Source organism: Aulonocara stuartgranti (genome assembly GCF_965226115.1).
Source record: "Aulonocara stuartgranti genome assembly, chromosome: 16".
NCBI classification, from domain to species: Eukaryota; Metazoa; Chordata; class Actinopteri; order Cichliformes; family Cichlidae; genus Aulonocara; species Aulonocara stuartgranti.
Genome location: NC_138952.1, coordinates 11,806,486 through 11,833,912, shown reverse-complemented (window position 1 = coordinate 11,833,912; position 27,427 = coordinate 11,806,486). Strand labels below are relative to the sequence as shown.

The window sequence follows — 27,427 nt, the reverse complement described above, 5'->3', positions numbered from 1 at the left end:
GGTTTCAACCTTTGGTGGTGGGAGAAAAGGGGAGCACTGAATAAAGTAGAGTGGAACTAAATATGTAGAGAAAGGAAGAAGAACAGAAAAAAACACAAGGGAAAGTCTTTTTTTTAATCTTCCCCCCTTGATCTTCCATCCTACACAGAAAAACAGACACACATACAGTCTACTTTCACATGCAATATACTTTACACAGGTAGAGTGTCACCCTACTTGCACAGATTGCAACAGATTAGTGGTGAGTAGGAGTTAAAAGAGCTGCTGAGTGCACATTTAATACCACAGATATTTAAAGAGAACATCCCTTTTATCTGAGGGGACAATCTGCATTATTCATGCTGTGCCCTCTGAGAGTTGAAGGGAGGAGGAAATAGATGCAAATACATTTCAGAGAATTATTGTTTTTACTAGCAGCCAATGGATTCCTGTTACATTAACAGGAGATATACATTCTGTCTCCTTCCAGCACTTTGTTGGTGTCAGTGTGTCTGTGTGTTTGTGTGTATGTGAGAGACAAAGAGAGTGCATTAAACATGTCCAATCTTTCATTTTTTGACTTGCAATTGTTGAAGGTGCTCTGAAGAAGAATGCAGCTATTACACAGCTGCCGATGTGCTGGTTCAGCGCGATGCTCATGTATCTGTCTGTGTTGTTTTTGTTTTCAGCGTGCAGGGCAGGCTTCTACAAATCTACTCTCGGGAATATGGAGTGCTCAAAGTGTCCACCTCATAGTTTCTCTCACCATGAGGGGTCTCTTCACTGTGGCTGTGAGAAAAACTACTTCCGTGCTGAGGGAGATCCTGCTTCTATGGCCTGTACTCGTAAGTGTGCATTTTCCCCCAGTGTAAATAGCACTAACATTTCCTGGTGAGCTATCACATAGTGAGTCAGTGAGTCTCATATGTTGCAGTTTGTATTTTGTGTCACTAATATAAAGGTTTCCAGACATTTTAAACAACTTATTGTTTTGCAGTCGTCCATGTTTGCCCATGAAAATAAACACCTTCAGCACAACATTGGAATTCCAGAGATAACACACTGGGAAAACAGTGAATAAGTGGACACAGGAAGATAAAAATCCCTCATTTTTTTAAAAGGTCACATTTTCTACCACCTTTTGCACTTCCTGTGTGAATCTGTTTGCCTCCATCTCATGCAAATGGATTGCAGATGCAGACGACTCCTGCAAGTATTCAAAAATGCATTCTCTCTAAACCAATAAATCACTGCATTCCCTGATGTCAGATTATTGATACATCCGTTACTAACGGGGCTAGGAAGAAAAAAAAAACTGTGTGGGGAATGGTGGAAAATATAACGCCCGCAGCCGCAGACAGAATGCTAATTATAACGACAATCACCACAGCAGGTCCCTGTTGTGATTATCTCAACATCATCTTGTCAACTACGCAAATTTCATCTCATTGGGACAAACTGAGCAACGCTAGAGCTGAAAATGAATAGATAAGTTGTTAGGAGATAATAATCGTGATTATCTCAGGAGAGGTCTTTTACTGTTAGCGGTGTGATAAAGGTTGTTTCAAGCTGACTTTGGAAATTTGTTGGCAAGAAAATTTCAAAGGTCAGAGGGAAGGTTGAAGAAAAGGAGAAAATGTTTCTATTTTGTTCTTCATTCAGTACAGGGAGTGCAGAATTATTAGGCAAGTTGTATTTTTGAGGAATAATTTTATTATTGAACAACAACCATGTTCTCAATGAACCCAAAAAACTCATTAATATCAAAGCTGAATGTTTGTGGAAGTAGTTTTTAGTTTGTTTTTAGTTTTAGCTATTTTAGGGGGATATCTGTGTGTGCAGGTGACTATTACTGTGCATAATTATTAGGCAACTTAACAAAAAACAAATATATACCCATTTCAATTATTTAATTTTTACCATCCATCCATCCATTCGCTTCCGCTTATCCTTTTCAGGGTCGCAGGGGGCGCTGGAGCCTATCCCAGCTGTCATAGGGCGAGAGGCAGGGTACACCCTGGACAGGTCGCCAGTCTGTCGCAGGGCTAACACATAGGGACAGACAACCATTCACACTCACATTCACACCTAGTGGCAATTTGGATTATCCAATTAACCTATCCCCACAAGTTGCATGTCTTTGGACGGTGGGAGGAAGCCGGAGTACCCGGAGAGAACCCACGCAAACACGGGGAGAACATGCAAACTCCACACAGAAAGACCCCGGCCTGATGGTGGAATTGAACTCAGGACCTTCTTGCTGTGCGGCAACTGTGCTAACCACCGTGCCACCGTGCTGCCAGTGAAATTTTTACCTTACCAAGGCCCCACAAGCTCATCTTTGATGATACCAGCCCAAACCAGTACCCCACCTCCACCTTGCTGGCGTCTGAGTCGGACTGGAGCTCTCTGCCCTTTACCAATCCAGCCACGGACCCTGTTGACTATTTTGAATGAAACGCTTGATTGTTCGATGATCACGCTTCAGAAGCTTTGCAATTTTGAGACTGCTGCATCCCTCTGCAAGATATCTCACTATTTTTGACTTTTCTGAGCCTGTCAAGTCCTTCTTTTGACCCATTTTGCCAAAGGAAAGGACGTTGCCTAATAATTATGCACACCTGATATAGGGTGTTGATGTCATTAGACCACACCCCTTCTCATTACAGAGATGCACATCACCTAATATGCTTAATTGGTAGTAGGCTTTCGAGCCTATACAGCTTGGAGTAAGACAACATGCATGAAGAGGATGATGTGGACAAAATACTCATTTGCCTAATAATTCTGCGCTCCCTGTATGAATCATTGCATTATTGCTATTATTAAAATGTAACACATGTCGCACAGTACCACTTACATATGACGTTAAAAAATTATAGTATGTTGCTGTTCATCTTGACTTGACTTTTCCACAACCGTATTGTAATGTTGACCGACTAATAATTAGAGATTAGGGCCACTTTTTCCTGCTTTAGCTGACCACTTCACACATTAGGGTTAGGCGCTTTGCACATGATCATGACCGTGCCATTGCCGATGACCGATAGCATTGCTGCAGGGCAGCAGAGGAAGTTAAACTGCACAATTATGGTAGCACCGTTCATGACACACAAAGTGTGGCCCACATGTAAAAGGCGCAGAGGTCAGAGCTGGCCATAATTAGACAGATAGCAGCTGAACAGCTAAAACTGTATTAATTCATCACATTTTCTGGCTTGTTACTTTTTTAAATTAGACCTATAGTATAGCTGTCCTACAGTTCTTTTTTTTGTTTGTTTGTTTAGGCGTTAAATATTTCATCTGTCTTCCCTTCGGTCTTCACCATGCGCTGCATACACACTGTGGAGAAAAAAAAAGTTAACAAGATAAGCCAGCATCTGCAAATGAAAGTCACATAATGGGGTTTTAAAAATCCATCCAGCAGTCAAAAGTATCTTCTTCTGTTTTCTCTCACTTGATGCTGATGATGGATTAGTGTAGCTGCTCCACGCGCATTAACTTCAAAGCATACAGAATTCTGGGTGTAAACTTGTGTTTGCACGCCGCTGCATGCCCAGACATGTCTTTCTTACAAATATTGCTTATATGTGAAGGTGCTATTTGAAGTTTATTATGAACCTTATAATAATGATATTGATTTCATGCACCAATTGGTAAATGAAATAAAATTCACCTTGAGTTATGAGCTATTGCGCTTACTTCGATCATTGTTGATCCACGACATCGTCGCTCATCAGCACAACCCTATCACACAGCACAGTTGCAGACAGGCAGGTACGCAGCCCCTCTCCTTGCTAGCAGGTAAGGTAGCTGACCTTCAGAACAATGAACAACACTGAGGGATTTGGAGAGGTCACTGATGCTCCCGTTTATACATCACGGAAGCATTAAATAGCACATGATAACGTTTGTCATTTAACTAAGGCGTTTACTGGCTAGCTACTATATATATAATAAAACAATAATGTTAATGGCGCAGCCCAGCGCATCTGTAACATTAATAAACAGTGTTAGTTTAGTAGGATAACAAACTAATTTGTGTTCAAAAGCAGAGGCACCACTGTTACTGTATTTGTGGATAACTCTGAGTATTGATCTGAGTATTTGAGTATTGAGTATTTTCATGGGTGTTAATTCTGAGTTTGAAGTTCTAAGTTGCAGTACATGCAGTACACAGCAAAAATGTACATTGCTGAAAGTAAAATGAGTTAACTGACTTCTTGGAGGAATTTAATTTTCAATGACGAATCCAAACTGTTAAAGTTAAAGAAAATATAAGTGACTGAAACTTCTTCCACAGTAGTTTTGCACCTTTAGCTTTAACACATTGTGTTTGGTTTCACGTGCCAGTCAAGATGTGTTCAATCATTTTGACTTTTACTTTAGCTTCCCTGTATGCATGTGCATACAAGCAGTGCAGTGCATATACATGTATGCACATATGGGTAAAGCTAAGCTGAAATGCAGACTCAAAACTCTGATGTGGTCAGTGGATGTTATGTTAGTTGTACATTTTTTTACTGATGTTTCAGACCTTTTTTTTTTACCACTTAGATATTTAAATGACTGACTTTTAGAAACTTCTTGTGTGCAACTGTATTTAGAGTTAAAAAGTTTGAATCATGTAACTTGACATGTAATTTCACATGTCTTTCAAAGTTAGATTCATGAGACTTGCAGTTATCAGAACTTCTTTGCAGCCAAATCGTGTGTGTATTTTTCTTTTGATTTCTCTGGCTCAAGCACATAAATATCTGCGATGCAGATAACTGAGACAGCCACTACGCATAGTTTGGGAGTGAAGTAAATTCAGCAAAACAAACTAAACAAAGCGTTTTATCTCAAGACACAATCCAGTAAGCCCATTTGAATCTTTTTTTTCCTTCCTCTGCCTTCTCAGTTTCCCCCACTGAGCTATTTGGCAGTTTTGCTATGTCCCCCATGTAATTAGTCATAGTTTTTCATATGAGTATCTGGAAATCTGTTTGTAATAAGACAGATTTTATGTTAGTCTGAGTGAGTCAGACTCACTTGCTCCGACTGTGCCATGCTCCTCTTATTTCTTACGGAATTTGAAAGTGAGATGTAAACACATACATACTGTAGTAGATTCACCTATTTACATTAACATAACCCTAGTATTACGACAACTCATTCACTGTATAGCACTCATAGTAAGAATTTTCTTCCATGAAGATGTCCAAGTAGGCAAATAATGCATTGTGAAATATATATATATATATATATATATATATTTTTTTTTTTTTTTTTTTTAATTTTTTGTGAATTGTCTTCCTTATGAAAGAAAAAGGAAAAACTTTGGGAAATTTAAGGAAGAATAAACACCAAATCCAGCTATAAATGGGTGATTTTTCACAACCCTGCTCCAATTCTCAAAGAGAAAGACATAACAGCAAAGAAGTAAAATGACCATATAGTTAGAGTTAAAGTTCATGTTACATGTTCTGTGTACTACACTTAGCATATGACTTTGCTGTTAAATGTAATTCAGTTTAATGCCAGTCTACTGACTGATGTTAATATTGCTTTTCGTCTGTTATGCTGCTGCATTTTCCTTTCTTTGTGTTCTTTCCTTTCAATCTGCCTTTTTATACTATACTAATCAGTTTTTGTGTGTTTTTTATACTACTAAGCGTTCTGTCCTTCTGTAAATCCAGTGACCTGCCTCTCGATCTCACCTCATCTCCTTCTGTCTACCAGGACCTCCTTCAGCTCCCCGGAACGTAATCTCTTCCATCAATGAGACTTCTGTTATCCTGGAATGGAGCTGGCCTGAGGACACCGGAGGGCGCAGGGATATCACCTTCACTGTCCTTTGCAAACGTTGCCGTGCTGTTGCTGCTAATGGCAGCAGCAGTGGGACCCAGCGCTGTGAACCTTGCCGGAGCAATGTTCGCTTCCTGCCAAGAGCCATGGGACTGCACAACACCACAGTGACGGTTGGCGACTTGTTAGCCCACACTAACTACACATTTGAGATTGAAGCACAGAACGGTGTGTCATCGCTGGCACCAAAGATGAGACAGTACGCTGCCGTCACCATCACCACCAACCAAGCGGGTGAGATGTCATGATGTATGGGTGGCTAGCTAAAGATATGAGCTGAGACGATTGACTATACACAATAACAGCAATACTTTTGAACCATTTTGGATATTGATTGAAAGTTGTCTGCGTATAATCAATAAAAAAGATAGATCACTGATGTAAAAAACATAGGCCCATTCTCCAACAACAAAGAAAAAATAGCCTCTGGCAGATCTTAGGTTAAGCAGGTTGGTCATCTCATGCAGGTTGCAAGATTTTGCTTATCTCTATTTTTAGCTGGTCTGAGGACTGGGAACTATGGAGTGGCTGATTCATGCATGAAGAAAAGTGCATTTAATACAAGTGTATTATATGTGTAATAACAAGTACTGTGTGTAAATAAAAAAAATAGCTACCATGTTGATAACATACACAAGCTTCTCCTCCTCCTCCCCCTGTGCTTCTGAATATTCTCATAAAATAATACCCTAGCCTATGGTTTATATACCTCAAACATATGTACTACAACCATCAACCCTGGACATTTACAAGGCGATCCCAGGCCGCTATTCTCTTGTTTAACGACCAGGATCGAATGTCCTCCTCCTTTTCCAAAATATAACTCCTCCTTTTAACATACTCTCTTAACGTGAGGATGGGCTCCTAAAACTCCCATCAATCTTTTTATACAAATATGTCTCCACACATCCAGTTCTTACAAGAAAAAGACGGCAAAGGAAAGCAGTGCCGTGAAATTCCAAGGGTAAAATAAATCTAGCTGCAGCAGAAAGTGCCAAACCTCAGAAATCCATGACTCTAGCAAGGAATGTGCAAAGGTCCCAGTCTAGTTCATCAGCTTATTTTCTTCTTTTTGCCATTCCTTCAGTGTTCCCCTACACATTTTGCCTTTGTGTTTGGAAGCTCAGCATTTTTTTCTCAAGCAGTGTGGTTCCCTACATCCCCCCCACCGCCCTACCGACCTCCTTTACTTCTACCTGTCATGTCCCAAACCAACCCCACACCCAGTTTTTCTGTGTTCCTCTATTTTTCTGTATGGCTCTTCTTCTAAACCTTGAAGGTTGATTTAGCACCTGGAAGGGTGTTTTTTTTTTTTTTTACAGACCAGACAGATGTGAATTTCTCTCATAAGCTGTCATACAGCAAGGTCAGACTCCATCACATCGATGATGATAGGCAGATGGCAAGAGCAATGAATTTAAACAGAGTCAGAGTAGAGATGCCTTCAAGCAAAATGCAATGAAACCTTTAGTACTTCAAGTCTTTTGCTTGTTTTAAAAGTTACATGCAAATGTCGAGTCTTGGTGCCTCTGCTTTATGAATGAAAGAGACGCTTTCTCTCACAGGTTACAGGGTGTACTGATTATTCTTAGTATCAGTATCAGTAATGTAGTCCCCTTGGAATTCACATGCCTGTAAATCAGGAAAGCTGTGTGGAGAAAAATGAAAATCAAGTAATGTAAAATGTTAAATATTATAACAACAGATCCAAAATTGTAAAAACAGCCTCACACCTGTGGGTACGCTAAACGGGAAATACCATGAGGGTTGGATTGTATTGGATAACTGATTCAGATCTTGCTACTTGCAGCAGTCTTTGTGAAATGTCGTGTTGGGCTGACTTGGTGACAGGCTGATTTTCTTGTGATAGAAAACATGCATGTACTACAGCATGTAGTTTAAGGTTCAGAGAGTTCCAAGAGAGAGACTCAAAAGAGGCACTGCATAGAGTAAACAGTGTACTTATGGAAACTAGACACACAAATACAAATGCAGGAGCTTTGATATATATAAATCACATACCATATAAAGAGTCTGCTGTGTGTGTGCCTTTTAAGTGACAAAATAGGGATAAGTCAAAAGTCAAAGTCAAAGTCAAAGTCAACTTTATTTGTCGATTCTGCCACATGTACAGGACATACGGAGAATAGAAATTGCGTTACTCTTCAATCCCTAGATAAATAGCAAATGAACATTTAAATATATTTAAATATAAAAGTGATTAAAAAATGCAAGTAAAATAATTAAAAAGTAAAAATTTAAATAAATACAATTTTACATATAACAAGAAAGCTATATAATATACAATATAATGGGTAAGTGACATTGGGTGTAAACCAGGCAGAGTAGTGCAAATAGGCAAATAAGCGTTAAATGTAGATTTTAAGTGTCTTTCTGGGTGCTCGTATGTTTAAGTGCACATGCATCAAAAGTTCAGATTAAAGCAAAATTAAAAATATACAAATTTGGACAAAAAAATAAAAAATAAGCACATTTTTAGTAAGCATTATATTGTAAGTGTGTGGTTAGTTAGTAGGATTATCTCTGCAATCTGAATATATATTAGATTTGAAGAGGGCTTATCAATACTAAGAGGTCTGTGTGTGCACAGAATATCAAAAGCCATCTTAGTGTCTAAGTGATAATCAGATGAAATGAAACTCATCTTTACTTACCATTTATCAGTGTGCTCACATAGATGCAAGCAGATTTACACACCGAGAAGGACAACATACACACCTCGGTACTACACCCTCTGTCCCGGCTATTCACACTTACAATCCCCTCTCTCTTTAACAAATATCTCAGCCTGCAGCTGCACACTCTCCATCAGCCCTCAGAGTTTACAAGGATTAAGTATGTCAGTGCACTTGCCCCACCCGTCTATATGCTTTCCCTCGAATAAACACACATACTTACACACCAGCACACACGTATAGATGCCAAAGCTGTTAAAAGCTGGATTAAGTGTTTCCCTGGAAGGAGCAGTGTGTCCTGGTTGTGCTGTCAAGGTGCTGTCAGACAGTTCTCCGCCTCTCGCCTCCTTTGCCCTCCACTTATTTCATAACTATGCTAAGAACAGAGTAACTGTGATTCAGATGCAGAGTAATATCTAGTTGCATATCTCTAGTGATATGATAATATGGTTGGTGATGGTAGCTGTTAAACAATGAGAAAGTAAAGGCAAAGTTGTATATTTTCTCTCATTTGGGCAATGATTTTTGCCATTGAATAGCATCTTGTTTAATTTAGTTTCCAATAATAATTACTTCTAACTGTGTGCCAGTGTTGTAGAGGTCACTGTTTCAACATCTGCAGCATGGCCCTCAAATTACGAGTGAATGACAAAGAAGGACAGTTTTTAACACCAGTACAGGCCTGGTATACTGTATCAGTTATGCCTCAGACAAAAAACAGAGTGACAGCAAATTAAGTGCTTAGCAGTAGACATGCCGAGGAAGATAGAAAGGGAAGCAAGGCAAAGGAAACAGAGGAGTAGAGGAACTTGAAGCTGCCTCTAAGCAACCCAGACACAGTAAATCATTACCACCATAAACCACAGAGCCAATAAAAAGCACAGCCTCACCCCACTATCAGAAGCAGAGGGAGAGGAGAAGAGGAGGAGCAGGGGGTATAGAAACAGATTCTCCCCATCTGGATTCATTACAGGAGAAAAAATAACTTCCCGCGGAAATACACACGAGTAAATGTACACACACACTCAGACGCATTCTGCAGCCATATAATCACAATCAAGAAAGGCTTGAACATTTCAAAGACAAACATGTTTTTTCCTGTGGTCTAATAAAATTAAAAGTCGATGCCTCAGATGCCGAGCTGGCCCTGGAGCTGCCTGGCAATTAGAGAGCAGTAAAAAAGGGAAATGAGAAAGGGAGTGAGGAGAGAGACACAGAACGAGAGAGGGGTGCGAGTCTTGATAGAAGGAGAGATGTGCTGAATTACTAGATTGGGACCATGTGAACTCCCTGAGGCAAAGCGGTGCATGGGCAAAGGATTGGCGAGGAAGATTGGCGAGAGAGAAAGCGACTAACCAAAATGGATGAGGACAGCAGAGAGGAAATTGTTTATAGTGTTTTAAATATAAGTGATGGAGGACAAACTACTATACTCTGATCAGAAATAGCAGAAATGATCGTGCTTTTGCTTGTTTTTGGTACACATGTAAATCTTACTGGTCCTAATCTTTACTTAAAACGACAAATATCGATACACATTTTGATAAATTTAAAACCAGTAGAAAATTCCGATATGTTGATCCAGTGCAGTTTCTTGTACATTACTTCACACGGTCTTGTTCCACTCACAACCCTGGGCCTTTGCTTTAGAATGCCACCCCACCAAGCAGCAAACTGAATTAGGCTAACAGGAACTATAGACAATTGCCAGGATTCAACACTGTGGACTGAACTTCCACTGAACCTTACACTAACGGAACTCACTCTCTGACTGTCTATGTCTCCTGCCCAGCTCCCTCTCCAGTAGCAGTGATCAAAAAGGAGAAGACAACTCGAAGCAGTGTCTCCCTGTCCTGGCAGGAGCCAGAAAGACCCAACGGTATCATCCTTGACTATGAGATCAAATACTACGAAAAGGTTGGTTCAGTATATATCACTGTTAAAGTTTTCCTTGTGTGCATTTGCATCATAAAATGTGCCTCTCTAAGAGAAAAAATATCTAACCCTAACTCATTTGGGGGAGTACACCTAAGATGGGAAGATTGTAAGCATTCTCTAAACGTCTGGTAAGAATGATGCTAAATTCAGAAGATAAACGCACATGGCATAGTAATTCGTGAGCCGCTTGTGAATAGATTCTAGTATTTTATTATTTCAATCCAGCTGTGTCTCCAATTTAGGCATCAAAGAGAAATAAATACCCTGAAAACTGGTCACTTGAATTTCCTGAAAATATTTCTCACCAGGGGAATAGACTGAAAAGGTTTACTTACATTTCCACCTTTTTAGGTCCATGTAGTATATCCATCAGTCTTTCTCTAACATTTGGAAGCACATCCTGGACTTATTCTCTGGCCTAGTAGACTGAATTTCTGTGAAAATAATAAAATTTAACTCAACTCTAACCCTTCTAGTCTTTGTAAATGTTATTCGAACTAATGCGAGTTGTAGTTTTGGGTTTTCAGGTACAATTTAAGTTAATATAAATTAAAATGAAATGAAAATGTAGTTGTCGTTATGTTGTGCATAATGTTTTATTTTTACAATAAAAGAAATCTCTTCATCAGAAGACCTCCCTTTCCACCATGTTTTCTTTTTCATGTGACAATTTTTACATTCTTCCTTTCTTTTTGCTTCTCTTCTCTTTCTATCTATCCTTCCATCTCTCATGCTGCCCTCCTCTCTAGTCCACTCCTTAATGGAGACAAGTTTTATGGCAGACAGTAAATGCATCTGTGGGGTCCCTCATTCTTCTGTGAGGGAAATTAGTGCAGAACGAATTACACTGGCTTTCAGCACCAATGCTGGGCTATGGCTGACATTTGATGGTGAAATTAGCCGTGGATGCAAGTTTAATCACTCTGGCAGATTCAGTGTGTGTGTCTGTGTGTTTGTGTGTGTATATGTGTGTGTGTGTGCCCCAAATCAGTTTGCTTGAATGCCAACAGTGGCCCCTAATCTCTTGATTAGTAGGCTGACAGAAGCTGTTTCCTCTCTAAACTCTGGTCTCTGCTCAGCCATCCCTACCTAAGATGTTAAAACAAGGCCGGAAAACAGTGAGAGGAAAAGTTAATGAGTGATGCTGGGTCAGAGCTCACTGCAGGTCTTATTCTCAGCTGTGGTTTTCCAATTGCACACACATGCTCACTTATCACCAATGCACGCTCGTTCAAAAAGGACAGGAAAAATATGAGGGTGGAGCTAAAGTAAAGCATTTTGTAATAAAGCCTTCTGGGTATTTTGCTTGGTAACCGCATTATCTTTCAGGAAGTGCTGGAGACACAAACACGCATACCCACAAAGCAAGTTCCCATAGGATTCTCCTCACTAGACATACATACCCAGGGATTTTAAACCCCTGACAAAAGGCTCTTCCACGCAGAAGAGCAAACTTGGAGAATCATGGTAGATCCCAAGACGAATGCCAGACAGAGGCCTCTTCTTGTTGTAGGCACAGGGACACTGAGGGCAACTAGCATGCCAAGGATAAAGGCCACAGAAGGAGAAACACTGGAACACGAATTCCCCACACCAAGACCACACCATGACTCACTTATGAGACAGAAAGAGGCTTTTAGAGACACATGCACAGACACACAGATATAATTGCACATAGACATAAACAGGATGGTGAAACAGAACACAAAAACAGACTAAGATTAAAGAGATTAAAAGAGAGAGCTTTTACCAAGGAAGTGATGTTCAGGTTTACATCAACAGCCAGACTTTTTTTTTCTTTTTTTTGCTGTGGTTTCCTGTCTGGATTTAAACAAGTTTAAAACAGACATTTGTAGTGAGAAGAATTCAGTAATCCAGTAGAAATTTACCAGCGACTCCAGCCTAGCATCTGTCACTGTAGAAACTGCAGTCATATCAAAAAATGCCGAGCATATAGTGCATAGAGTAATGGATCCTCAGTGGACCAACATTTTTTGGGGGGGGGTTAACCCACTGAAACCAGAAAGGAAAGTTATAAAATTACAGCCTTGTTGTTTTTGTTGGGTGATAAAATCAAATACTGTTTTATATAAACACTTCATAGTTTAATTTTGGACCATAACATATTTCACTGGTAAAATTTAAAAACAGGAGTTCTCTACTGGGATGTTAATGTGAGGCAAAACAAAAATGTTATTTGTCACAAGTCATTTCATCTCATATTGTGGGCTACCGCTCTAAATCCTGTGATTATTGGCCTTCCTAATGCACCAAATTGCAATGTATTTTCTGCTAACTGATAAAAATGTGTATTTTCCAGACATCTGTGTAAACTTAATAGACCACGTTACTTCAAGATAAAACCACGTGAAGCTAAGGCACTAAGTATAGTGTTAGCGGCTTGATTAAAAATAATCATATTCCTTTGATATCCAGTATTCAACAGATGTGAAATTTTATATATAACATAAGTGAAAAAAAGCACTGGATACAAAAAAGTGTTTTATTGCAGAATGGCAGGAATAATAATAAAAAGAGAGATACTTTTTTTTAATCCCAAAAGTTGAGGTTAGCAGCAGCCAAAACCTAACAAAAACAAACCAAATAAAACCCAGAGCTGTAAAAAACATCGCAAATATTGTGTCAACATAGAACTGTTCTGAAAAGTAAAAAAAAAAAAAACATTAAAGAGAGGCCTCAATAAATCACTATACATTGAGGAGCTTAAATCTAAAATGAATACTACCTGGGAAGGGTTATACCAGACAAACAAGCCAACTCATTATAATTAAATGAACCACAGCTAACCAGTTTTCTACCTCTGGCTTTGCTCACTTTGCTCTCGCTAGCACACTTGTAAAACTGATGGGTCAGAATGTCTGAATTGCAGGGGCTGCACATTTTATGTCCCATATTTGGGGATGGGGAGGTTTTGTAATAATCTTGGGAATTTCCAACTAGAAGGCTTCCCAGAAGAAGAGAGGTGTTTCATCTTTTGGAAATCCCATGGTAGCTCCATGCTCTCCGTGTCCGTTAAACAAGCTAAAGGGCAGACCGATAAGACAGTTCCTAGTGCACTTTGTGGAAATCGAATTTGTGCGAATACACTTTGCTAATTATTTTTGCGTGTTTTATCACTATAATCTAAAGAGCCGAGAGCCGAGAGAGAACTCCAGATAAAATTAATTTAGGCTGTTTATTTAGTCTTAGACAAAAGGGATTTTTACTAAAACAATTCACAAGACTTCTGCTGTACATCACCCATCTTAGGATCTGTATGTTTTTTTGCCTCTGTGTCTTGTGTGTGTGTGTTTAAGCTATAATTTACTGCAGCTTTGTTTATGTTATCAAAGCACAATTCAGCACTGAGACCATATTAAATCCTTACAGCGTTCTGGTGTTCAACACACAAAAAAGTACATGGAGGCTCATGCACAGAACAGAAAGTACACATGCACACCCACACATACACACACACACACACACACACCTATCTATCTATCTATCTATCTATCTATCTATCTATCTATCTATCTATCTATCTATCTATCTATCTATCTATCTATATATATATATATATATATATATATATATATATATATATATATATATATATATATATATATATATATATATACACACACACACAAAGATACTTGTGCCACACCTGTGTATGATTTTCAGGGGATGACATGCTGTCCTGAACAATGACAAGCTGTAAGAGATTTATAGCTGTGATGAAGGGTTGTTCCAGTGCAGGTCTGGTGTATCAGTTACTGCCTCACACACATGCCCGTTTTAAAAAGCTTTGTGCACCATAAAACTCTGATCTAGTCCATTAATAAGCATTAAGTTTCTTTGGGGGACAGAATTTTTACATGCCAGGGTCTTTGAAAAAAGAGAATATGACAGTGTCAGGAATTTTATAACATTGGCTACATTGCAAAACATGTAGCTCATTTTTAGGATCGCTGAAGTCATCCCTAATAGGTTGTCATTAATATTAACAAGTGGCCTTGTGCGGTTTTCCTCTTAATCCAAAGTTTGTTTTATACCAGAACTGGGTCAGCAATAATGTGCCTGCAGTCCTCTGTGGGCATGGACAAATCTAGCAAATTTTACTCAGGACAGTTGAAGGCTATAAAATACAGAACTGTGTGCACGTGTATTCTATTATACAATGAGATCTTGTTTTGTACCTCTGTAAGATGTACTCAGTGTTAATTAATTTCATAGAGTGCTACTTTCCACCATCCCACTTTTTCTCTGCCCTCTCTTTTCTTTCAGTTTGTTTTTTTTTTTCTCTCTTTTTTCTTTTCCTTCCACATCTGGAAACAATGTGTTGAATACAGACCTGGTGTGTAAATCCTCTTGTTGTTTTATCAGTGGAGATCAGTAGGAGAGAAGTCATAAAACGTAAGGGGAAAATTTATCAGATTTGCAAGAATGCTATCAAACTGTCTGGGATGTTTACGCATTTGCATCAGTACAAAAAGAGAGATACATGATTATACTATGGAAAACTTTATGTCTATATATATATATATATATATATATATATATATGTACACACATTGTATTCATTATTAGTTTACACTACTGCGTCTATAAATTACATAGTACTAAATCAGTATGTTAAATAAATATTTAATTCCTCAAAACGATTTGATTTCTCATCTGTCATCCTGTTTCTTTTTTCTCTTTTTTCTACAGGAGGAGCAGGAGACCAGCTACACAATCCTCCGTGCTCGAGGTTGTAATGTGACCCTGAATGGTTTGAAGCCCAACACTGCCTACTTACTTCAAATCAGAGCCCGTACCGCAGCAGGATATGGAGCCAGCAGCCCCACTTTCCAGTTCGAGACCAGCCCTGACTGTAAGCTCAGTAGAGATTAAAATGAAATTAAATTATATGATAGTCCATTAGCCTTTTACATACAATTTTTTATTTTGAATTGTGGGGTTATGAAACCTCTCTGGCAGGATGTGTGCATGTTAATTTTTTTTGTTGGAAGACCTTATGTCCAGTTGTGTAGCAGCTGTTTCAAACATGTTCGCTGACAAGAACAATTTTCTTTCCTTTCTTGCTGTTGGTGAAATTTAGATATTCATGCAGTAACTTTGGCAGAATTTCAGAAGTGAATTCAACCATCGCATTTTTTATTGCAGCAAACATGCAAGTGCTTTGGGGAAAATGTGAAAATACTGCCCAAGATTTTTGCTTTACTTTGTGTCTGTTACACGCCTAAGTTGTTTCATTTAGCTGTTACTGTTCCATGGGATAAAAGCTGTGAAAGCACATTACTGTTTATATCAATTTTGCTGCCAAATATGTGTAAGTGTCTCTAGAGTGAGCTGAATCACCTTTACCTGCTCTTGTGGGAACTAAATACAATATCTTATTGAATCAAAGGTATATTTATTCTTGATGTGCATGCAGTACGTTGGAATAGGACTAGCAGGTAATTGAAGTTTGTATTGTGATGTGCTGTAATGTTAACAAAACAAAGTTAGCACTGCTTATTACTTGTTTCTTTCTGTCTTTCAGCAGCCTTCTCTATCTCAAGTGAAAGCAGCCAGGTTGTTTTGATTGCCATTTCTTCTGCCGTAGCCATCATCCTGCTCACTGTGCTTCTCTACGTCCTGATTAGCAGGTCTGTCCACCAATCACTTGCCTGGATTCTCGCCTTGAGCATTGTCTCCTTTAGTCACACCATCTGTACTCTCTCCTTTCAGTTGATTCTGTGTGCACTTTTCCAAAATGTACTTTCAAAAGCTTAGAAGAAACAAGTTAAATGATGTGCCATAAAAGAGGGCAAATTAAAAAACACCAGTTAATAACCAAAGGAACTTTTACCGCTGTGGTTTACAAGGTGTTTTAACCTTGTTGATGATTCCTTGTAATTGTAATGCTATCATTATTCATTAAATATTTGAGAACGTGTTCTAAATTTGTTCAAAGAAGTTCTTTTTAGAACAGCTTCGTCAGCTTTCTCAGGAAGTACACATTCTGATAGCCTGTATGGTCCTTTAAAGTCCAGATCTATACACACTTCAGCTGAAGTTGCTCTTGGCTTAGTTGCCACTCAATCAAAAAACATGAGCATCTTCAATAAATGGAATCTTTTCAGTGCGTTCATGCACAACACGGGCGTTTGAATGCCAATGTGAGCGCGGCTGAAGTTGGTGGTCAGCAGGTTTCAGGAAAGAGTATAAATCCACATCACATTATAAGACTTACTGATACTCTTTTGGGTTATAAGAGCCAGAAGTATATACACACAGACATAAGTATGCACACATGGATCTTGGTAGCGTTTGGGCTGGGCTTGTGGGCGAATTTTTATTGAAGATGTGGCACTACTTCTGGTCTTTCTCTGTTTGCATTGGCAGGTTTTGTTGCCGGAGCAAATCCAAACATCCTGATGAAAAAAGACTGCATTTTGGCAATGGACACTGTAAGTACTGGACTTTGTTTATCTGAGAATTGGCTCTGTCTCTCCTTGCCGTACTTTACTAGTCACTGAATACAGATAGAACTAGCTAGTTACATAAAAGATAATTTGAGGGATGTTATTTGAATATGCATGTCCTTCTGAGAACCTTTTGACCAATAGCGGTTGTTTTAGAGTAGATATGTCAAAGCTTGAAGTGGATTTCCCCTTTAAGTTTAGATATATCTTTGTTTTTTCATACGAGAAGACAATAATCAAACAAGACCATGTTATGACCATGTTTTTGGCCCATTTAGAAACAAGTACTTGAGGCTTCATTTAAAAGGAGAACAAAATAACACCGTTTTCCAAACCAGCCAAGTGAAGTGGCTAAATCTGCGCTTTAGTTTCTACTTTCCAAATAAAAAAGTTTCTTGATATTACTTCTACTATTAGAGTCAGTACTAAATAAATAGTAATTTAATTTTCTTTTCATGCTACTTCCTCATCCCTTTATTCCTTGTTTCTTCTCTCTTTCTGTCTTTACGAGATGTTATTTATTTGAAATAGTCCTACCTTTAAATTTGACCTAGGCTTCTAGAATTCCTCAGGGTACTGCCCACTGCTTCATGAGTAGTTTGGATGGGTCAAACCCAGAGCATAAATTTTAACACACAGGGACTACTAAAATACAGCTGTGTTACATATCTTCCCTTTGTTTTCAAGTTTATCATAAAATAAAACATATCTCTGAAACATAGTGTTTCTTAAACTTGATGTGTTATGAAGGGTATAATTCCTCTTTTTGTTATTGTTCCTCCATCAAATCTCAATAAGAGAGACTCTCTGGGGAAAGAGAAAAGAGGGAATTGTAAAAAAAACTCTTTCCATTAAAACAGCTAAAAGTGTCTTCATATCCATTTGATAAGTGACTGTTGCTTTAATGCATAATATATTAAGTGAGAAAATCTCAGCCCTGCCTGCTCCTTGAGGGAAATTCTTCACTAAAATTCAATCATTGAAATACTCAGGACTATATCGTCTTCATGGTTTTGGTTTCATTGTGCAGGGTTAGTTGGATCTTTTGCCACCCTGTGTGTTTCCTAGACTCCTCTGAAAGTGCAATATTACTGTAAGCTGTGCTATTTTGGAGTTTTTAACTAGTTGGTAACCAATGCAACTTTCCTGTGCTGCTGCAGTGCGTCTGCCAGGGATCAGAACCTATGTGGACCCCCACACATATGAGGACCCGAGCCAGGCTGTGCACGAATTTGCCAAGGAACTGGATGCCTCCTGCATTGCCATAGATAAAGTGGTGGGAGCAGGTGAGAATAGGCAAAGGAAAGTGTATGGCCAGATGCTGCTGCTTGTATAGCTTCCATATAGGTTTGGCAACTTTGCAAAAAATTCATGTCATTTCTAATATTTTCAAAACAATAATCAAAATGAGCTTGGTGGGATACATAAAAAAAGGGAAATCAAAAAAGACTTTTCCCACTTTCGTATCAGTTACTTCCTTTTACTTTTGCACTCTTTCATGCTCTATTTAAATGACAAAGACAAACCAAGTGCACAACCACTTTAAGGAAAATGGAGTATATACAGAGCTCCTATACATCTATATTTTCATAGCAGTGAGCTAGTTATCTATGCGTCATGCTGCACAGCCAGGAATGAGAAAGCATTCTGTGCCCCAGCTTGATGTCTCTTCTTTCCAGCCCTCACCTAGGATGGAGGGAAAGGTGGTGAAATGAGAAAACCTTCAGTTGGTTCATGTCTCCTTTAACCCTTTCTTTCCTTCCTTTATTTTTCTTTCCATTTTCCGTAGCTTATGCTCAAGTTCGTAACTCCCGATGTACAGTAATTGCAATAGTAATTGAAGCCTTGTCTCCTCTTTTCCTCTCCACTCATGTACTCCCTGATAACTTGAGCAGGAGTGCAGACGGGAGGGTAATGCATTATGATTCATGTCGAGTGCAGTCAGAATAGATGGAGACTAAAGCACACAGCACATAACAGCAGACTGGTCTCCAGAGTCCCACCGGCCCTTCACACTGTAAAACTGTCAGGACAGCCTGAGAGTCTATTACCTGAGTATACACTGGACTCACACTCTGCAGTGCTAACCACAATATATTTTTCATACATAGCAGACACAAAGCACAATGATTTTCACAGGGCTGCAATGGTACATAGGAGATAACTGTTTATATATTAAAACCACATATAAAAAACAAAATCAGCTGTTCTCTTTTAATATAATAAAAAATGTGGTACACATTTGTCCACAGTTCACTGTGGCTGTCATTTTGATTTTACACAAGCATGAACTTCTTCAAATCTGCATGACCATTTGCAAGAAATGCACACAAACTAATGTCCATACTTCATTTAATATTATTAAATACATGCAATTTGATGTTTGAGGCATGAAAAGTGAAACAGCAGTGAAACATAATCTATCGAAAATGCAAATAGATGAAGAGTAGCTCCAATTTATCATCATTCTAAACCAGTATTAGCTGACTAATACCTTAACCCATAGTCGATTTACAGCAGAAAAGTCTATACTGTACTATACATTTTTAATGTGTACAGTGCACAGCTGATTCAAAGTGTATTTATTTTAGTGTTCTTCCATAGTAACACAAAGAAGGGAGAGTGCAACTTTGAGAACAAGTTCTGGACAATATAAATAAAATGACAAGTTGACAGGGTGATTACTTTTGAAAAGCAACTTAGTAGTTCAGAGCAGTTTAATTTTAGAAAGATGGACAGAAAATCCCTGAAAGATTTTCAGATAAAAGCCAGAAACCTTATATGAGAAAACCATAAATTTACAGATCCAAATGTGAGATGAGAGGAGAAGAAAGGGGACTTTGGCCTGCTCTTGCTAATCTATTTTAACTTCATAAAATGTGAACCGAACACCAGAGGTGAACATTAAAGCTCCAGCCATGATGTAAACATTTTTGTCCGTCAGCTTCAATGCACCCTGCCACCCATCTGTGTGATTTTTATAAAGCCACATAAGCACTCTGAACAATATACAACATACCTTCTCTTTCTCCATTCCTGCCTCAACTCCATCTGTCTTCATTAAACACGTTAAAGGGACTTTGATCCTCTTGCCAATCGGTGATTGTGTGTTAAAAGACATGAAACACATGCTCCACTCTGCTTACATGGGTTAGACTTTAACATCAAAGTGAGATACCTAGCTCTACTCATAACAGGAAAGGAACGAGTGTCCCTAATCAAGCCTTATTAGACGAAGATCTTCTTTCTCTGAGTGACCACATAAAAAGGTGCCTTGGCTTGACTTGCCTGTCCACTGCTCAGGACAAGAGGTGCAAAGCAGAGAAGGAAAGAACAGGGATGGTCTGGGTATTTAGACAGGTTATAATTATTCAGGCTTAAGTCCTTCCAGATGCCATTGCTTCAAGTCCAGGATTTGACCCATGCTCTCTGATCCAGAGCAGCTATGGGACATGATTGTACTGGATGAAGAGTGAGATCTGCATATCTTAGTTCTGACATCACCATTCTTGAGCACACTCAGCATGCATGTACGTTCTGTTCAAACACCTACATTCAGTACACACACACACACATACACACACATATATATATACACACACATATACACACACCCCTCATCTTCTGCAGTCCAGCCAAAACTCTGTCTCCAGGACTGCCTTTGAAGTGGCCAGCATACCTACAAAACTTACAGTACCTTCTGGATAGCTCCCCATTGCATGCACATACTTACAAGTAGTAACTTAAATTCATGCATCCCCTCACCAGCGAAGAATGCTAATTGAGCTCTCCCCGAGTGGATGTTAAGTAATTTTGTGTTTTAATTCGACATATAAATGAAGCTGAAAAGTTGTATTGGTGTCTATTCACTTTGTTATTTTGGCTATGGGTACACGCTATGCATTAATCAGGAAATGCTGTTTTTTGTCCAACATCAACCAAAGCATTTCCTGATTAATTGGAGTTAAGTTATTACAGATGGAAATTTTAAGATCCTTCATGATCTGCAGCTTTGTCTGAATGAATCACTGACAGGCAGCTGTAAAAATCACATGTTGTAACACCTTAAAACACATCTGAACCCCTGTTGTACATCAGAGCAGTCAGGATTTTCTGACTCATGCTATGCTAGATGCTGGGCTCTCAGTTGTGAAGCTGACCTAGCCGTAGGTTTAAGGAGTATCAGCATGCAACCTGTCTTTGTGGTTTTACTGCTGATCATGTACTCTGGTACAAGAGAGCTAGTTAAGTTAGCCATATTCACTCCAAAATGCTTTTCATGGCAATGTCATAGACATCATACATAAAACTTGCCTTTATTTTATCTTTAGGTGAATTTGGAGAAGTCTGCAGTGGTCGCCTGAAGTTGCCCAGCAAAAAGGAGATCTGCGTGGCCATCAAAACTCTCAAAGGTGGATATACAGACAAACAGAGGCGGGACTTCCTTTCTGAGGCATCAATCATGGGACAGTTTGACCACCCTAACATCATCAGGCTGGAGGGGGTGGTAACACGCAGTAAGTTCCACGACAAACTGAAGAGAATTGAATTACCAGGTGCTATTTTGATAATTATATGTTACTCTGGTTCTTGGAGAATATTAATCTATGAAGCACTTACTTTTTCAGAAGCATGATGTTTCAGAGAACACAACAATTTTTAGTCACATTCCATAAGAGAGCAGGCTTCTCCTGAGAGTCTTTTTACCGATTCCGGATTTGCAGTTGTCTTTGACAAATGGCTCTAAAGTGGCCGACACTTCTGTGAAAGAGCAAAGGAGTTTTATTGAGTTGCCGTGGTGTAAATCTCTGCAGATCAATGTGCTCTGATCAAAGCCTGTGTCCAAAGCAGGCATAAATCCATAAATCCATATCTCTGACTAGCTTCCCTCTGGGCCTCTTTATAAGACTATCATTAGCACACAGAAGGCCTCTTTAAAATGGAATGACTGCAGAAAAGGGAAATAATGAGTCTGAACTTTGTCGCAAAGAAACAGTCCTGGCCTCTATATTTCCCTGCGGCACTTGGCTTGTTAAGTAGTTCTGCCAGTATTGTTATTCTAAAGAGTAGAATAAAATACCAAGTGAACTTGCCTTCTCTTTATTATTCTGGATTTTAGGTTCTTCTGTTCCGTCTCATTTGTTCTTTGCTTCCTCGTCTCCACCTTGTCTTACATCAACTTGTTTTACCTGCTTCCCTAACTTATCTTCTTAGCAACTTACTGCCGTGACTTGTAATCAAAAACAGCCCAGTCTTACAATGTAATGTAATTTCCAAACAGCAATGAACTGGGCATGTAAACCATATTGTTCTGATTATGCTTCATCTCTACAAAGAAAGAAGGAAAAAAAGAAAAAAGAAGGGAAGGAAAGGAGGGAGGGAAGGAATGAAGGATGGAAGGAAAGTAGAAAAAAGAAAGGAGGGATGGAACGCCAAAAGAAACAAAGGAAACAAGGAAAGAATGATAGAAGGCAGGAAACAGGAGGGAAGGAAAGAAGCAAAAAAGAAGTTAAGAAAGGAACAAGAGAAGGAACAAAGGGAGAAAGAAAGTAATGACAGTAGAATCAAATAAATAAATAAACAAACAATAGAAAGGATGGAAGGAAGGGAGGAAGGATGGAAAAATTGAAAAACACAAAGAAATAACACAAAGGAAGCAGGAAGGAAGGAGGGATGAAGGACAAAACAATAGAAGGAAGACAGAACAACACCAGTTAATATCTTATAACATATCATTTTGAGTCAACAGTGGCACAAATTATGCTACTAAACTGTCACTTATGCAGTTTTTGTAGGAGAAACTTGTTAAACATGCTAATACGCATGTATTTGTAAAATAATGTCAGTAAATAAGGTCAAATAATAGAAAACAGTAACCAGAACAACAGAAGCTAATCATACTCCTTCATCCAGTTTTGTCTCTTTTAGAATAATTTTTCAGTTAGAACGTACGGCATGGTTCTGCACTGTACTGATGAATGAAATCAGTCCACTCTGAAAGTGAAAGTCTGTGTGTGTGTGTGCATGTGTGTGATCCCTCATCACACATTGTTTGCCTAATACATCTTAAACCACTCTTCCTGTTAATGTCCGACCTGTGAGAAATGCTGCAATAACACAAGACTGCGGTTTCATTTGCTGGTTTGAGACTAATAGGGGAGGCCCCAAATTCACTACTTCGCACATGACATTTGGAGAGATGCCCTGAGCACATGTGCATAAGTAGGAGCAGCATGAGTGCAGGGCATAGTTTTAGGAGGTCCATTTGATATGCTCCCACACACAGACACACACCTACACACACACAAACACACACACAAATGCACGCTGCTGTCGGGTGATTTATTAAGCTGCTCCTGTTAATTCTTAATAATCCTGAGACTTTCACACCCCATTTACCTTGCTGCTGCTTTTGGCTGATCCACAGGCTGCATATTTGCAGGAGCACACACACACGCGCACACATGCACACTTCTTGCTCAAGTTCATACATCCACACTTGCACACATACAAGTACACTCACACTTGGGTCCGCAGAACAAAGGGGCTTGGGGGCCTTTATCTTTGTTGCCAATGTTGAAAGTAGAGAGAAAGAGGGGAAAGGAAGGGGCGGAGGACAGGAGGGAGGACCGGGTGCGTGCATGCCTGTCTGCAACTATAAAAGCAGTTCTCTGTTAAACTGAACAATCCATCACAGCCTTTTTGGGACAGGGTGTGGGTGGAGGGTGTTGTACTGGTCCTGTGACGGTGTTTAAATGATGAGAGATTTTTGCTAAGTGAAATTGGTGCAACTTTCCTGAGACATGCTGTTCTGTGAGTTTAATCTCCCCCTTTTTTTTAAAAAAAGGTTTATTTTTATTTTGTCAACGTCACATTTTTAGCTACGCTTACTCTGGTAAGATGTAAATAAACAGAATCAGTTGAAATAGATTCAAAATCTTTCAGAGTCATTTCAAGCTGAAATTGACAACATCTGTTTTGTTTAAATGTGCTGTGATAAAGAAAATGAATTACCAGTGCAATGCAGATTCATGAAACGGCCCTTTTCTTAAAATTTCCATTGAGTTTAATAGATTTGCTTCTTTTCGCAACTAATTCCATCACCCTCTCCCTTCAGCCTGCGCGATTCCTGAAAAAAAGTCCCTTTCTTTCCAGATGTGGGGTTGGTTCACATTAATACATGCAAGAGGGATGGAGATGAGAGGGAGGGATGGGGTGATGGGGAAAGAGAGGCAGGTATGATAGAGAAAAGGTAGGTCAGGAATGAAAGAGGAGGGAGCAGGGCACATTAATCAGAATAAAAAATGGAAAAGAAGAATATGGCTGGTGGTAAGTCAAGAGTGAAGCTGAGAGAACAAAGCCATCTGTGGCACAAACAAGTCCTGACACGGATGCTGTTCATTTAACCATGGCTGATTTAAAGCTTTCTTAAAGAGTTTTTTCCCCCCCTTTCCCCCCTCTGTAATAAACTTTGTGCTGGCCACAGTCTGATCAGGTACAGATGATAGCAGGCAGCATGGATTTACAGCCAGATCTTCCACAGAAATAAAGATGTCACACTCTGACAGGTGACCTGCTGGGACCCTAAAACTATGACTAGGATCATTTCATTCTGGTGTGTGTGGGCGTGTGTGTATGTAGGCGTGCATGTGAGTGTAACTGAGAGAAAAGAGAGTACGTTCAGCCTGGTCACTCTCAGGGTCTGTGTACGTCTGTTTAATGTCGAAGTACAGCTCTTAATGTCCACTCATTATTATTTTTGCTTGTTTCAGAGAATAAATCTAAAATCAATACAATACTGGCACAAAAGAGGGTTTTCTTTCGTTGTTTTTTTTATATAAGTATTCAGGATGTTATTGCACTAAATTTTTTTAGTCCTGTTGCTGGTATGATATGGGAATTTATTGAAATCTTCCTGTTGTAGGTAAACCTGTCATGATCGTCACCGAGTACATGGAAAATGGATCTCTTGACAGCTTCTTAAGAGTGAGTAATAATTAAAAACACACTTATGAAATTTTAATGCACTGAAAACCCAAACCAGTTTTGCAATGAACGATTAATGGCTAGTTGAAAATTAAGAAACATTCAATGTCAGCTTTGTCATAGGTTCTTATTTTATAATTTATGTAAGTATTATTTATATTTTATATATGAAACGAATTAGGACAGTCAGCTAATATAGTAAGTTTTAACACTACACTATAACACATTGCACTGTATACACTATAAAGTACCTGAGATATGCTGGCTTTAGCAGATTTCTTTCAGCTGTACTCTTCTTACACCTTGTCAGCGAACAAAATATTTTGAACTGCTCTTTCAGCCAGGACTGAATGTGATTCTTGCCATGCCTCAGTCTCTTACAGAGAAATTGACCTGCCTTACTGAAATTACCCAAAGCACGGCAGCCAAGCCGCAACACTGGCATGAAAGCATGTGTACTAATGCCTGTTTTAGCCTTTTTCCACATGCGTCTGCAACACACATAGACAAATCCAGGACGTGTAGCTGTTGTCTGCCGACGTTTTGACAGAGGCCTGCACTTCATCATTGAAAATGTGTCATAAACACACAAGCACGCACACGGAAATTCATAGCTTTGCGCTTTAGCTTATGTCTGTGTTATGAATCTACAAAGCTTTGAAGTGACTAAACCAGGTGTCCTGGCCACTAATGGTTCAAAATGAAGTGGAAGGTCTGGTTGGTTTTTAGAGAAAAACATACTTATCATACACTCAGAATAAGCCATTTCATGTGAAAATAAATCTTTATCAATGTAAACAGACAAGCCATACTAGCTAAAACGAGCCTAATGAAAGCCTATTGATAGATAGTTTAGATAGATAGGTGGTGGTCAGAGGGCCCGGTGTCCGGCAGCCTCGCCTCTGTCAGTGCGCCCCAGGGCAGCTGTGGCTACATGTAGCTTGCCATCACCAGTGTGTGAATGTGTGTGTGAATGGGTGAATGGCTGAATGTAGTGTGAAGCGCTTTGGGGTCTTAGGGACTGAGTAAAGCGCTATACAAATGCAGGCCATTTACCATAGTTTTGAACGAAAAATGTAAAAGTTACTTCAAAAACTGTGACCATGCAAAATTTACATAACTTGCAGTTACTTGGAAGAGATGATTATTTAAATTGAATTTATAGAGAAGACTGGACGATTGCCTTAAACAGACAACACAGACACATAAACCATAGGATAAGAGTATTTATGCTCAAATTCTGAATGGAATGAATTTGACAATGCAGGGCAACAGAAGATACAAAGAGCAGCAAGAACAGACAAAATGAAAGCGCTATGGATAATGAGCACAAAAAAAAATTCATATGGCTCTCCTCATGTTTCCTCAGTTTATATTTATCTCATATTCAGATAGTAGCAGCAGATCATAGAACATATATGCCTAGTTATGAACTCTTGCCAGTTTGAATCAGTGTAAACACCGCTGCTTGCCAATGCAAACAATAAAATATGCTTTGTGTTTACATCTCACCCACTATATGTTTGACTGCTGCAACTCAACACCTGGCAAACATTTGGCTATAAAAATCCATTGGATAATGTGCCATGAAAATGCATTATATCCCTTTTTTCCACATGATATGATTTTCTGATGAATATACAGCATTCAAATATATATATGTGGATGCCAGTGTTCATATTGTCTATGTGTGTCATCACATATGTAGCATATGAAAACTGCTCCACAATAACAGCAGTGATTTATTTAAAAAAGAAATTCATTTTTATGGTCTAATCCTTATTTCCATACATTACTCTGTATTTGGCTCTGGGATTTCATAGTTGAAACGAAAGATGAGGTACATAATGTCAAAGGTGATTTTTAAAGGTTAATGAAAATCTTGTGGACAGTAATGCAGAAAAGTTTCATTTTATGCAAATACCCCAAAAGGTCAGATTCCCTTTGTGTACTATATAATGTATGTTAACGTGTAACATAAAGGGAAAAGCACGCTTTTCTTTCTATAATTATTTCTTTTATCTCCCTTTTTAGAAACATGATGCCCAGTTCACAGGAATCCAGTTGGTTGGCATGCTGCGCGGTATTGCTTCAGGCATGAAGTATCTGTCAGACATGGGTTACGTTCATAGAGACTTGGCCGCTCGAAACATTTTGGTCAACAGCAATCTGGTGTGTAAAGTGTCAGACTTTGGCTTGTCCCGGGTGCTGGAGGATGACCCGGAGGCTGCTTACACAACTAGGGTGAGTTGGAATACAAATACAAATAAAACATTTAAAGACAACACTGTTTTATATCAATTCTATATATATCCTCTCCAGCAAAAATAATCCCCCCACCAAAAAGCAACACACTCCATCCTCTTCCGGTCTTTGTCTTTGTTTTTGTCATCACACATACACAGATACTGTGCACCTGTTCCCCTCACATATCACAGCAAGGGTGAACGACACATAAAAAACTAGTTGTTAAAGGGCAGACATAAATCCACATATCCTAAACTG

At 39.0% G+C, this 27,427-nt stretch overlaps 1 protein-coding gene across 4 annotated transcripts in view; it reads left to right on the top strand.

Moving 5' to 3' along the window:
- epha3 (eph receptor A3) overlaps window positions 1-27,427 on the top strand; it is a 90,427-nt gene that overhangs the window by 49,976 nt on the left and 13,024 nt on the right. For 2 of the 4 annotated variants that reach the window (XM_082508964.1, XM_082508966.1), the window contains exons 4-13: window positions 669-824; window positions 5,704-6,063; window positions 10,318-10,442; window positions 15,177-15,339; window positions 16,015-16,117; window positions 16,857-16,921; window positions 18,097-18,222; window positions 21,268-21,453; window positions 24,861-24,922; window positions 26,957-27,166. In XM_082508964.1, coding sequence (XP_082365090.1) covers window positions 669-824; window positions 5,704-6,063; window positions 10,318-10,442; window positions 15,177-15,339; window positions 16,015-16,117; window positions 16,857-16,921; window positions 18,097-18,222; window positions 21,268-21,453; window positions 24,861-24,922; window positions 26,957-27,166 — 1,556 coding nt within the window. Of the gene's footprint in view, window positions 1-668; window positions 825-5,703; window positions 6,064-10,317; window positions 10,443-15,176; window positions 15,340-16,011; window positions 16,118-16,856; window positions 16,922-18,096; window positions 18,223-21,267; window positions 21,454-24,860; window positions 24,923-26,956; window positions 27,167-27,427 lie in introns of all 4 variants that reach the window. The other 2 variants (XM_082508963.1, XM_082508965.1) reach the window with 1 other exon arrangement.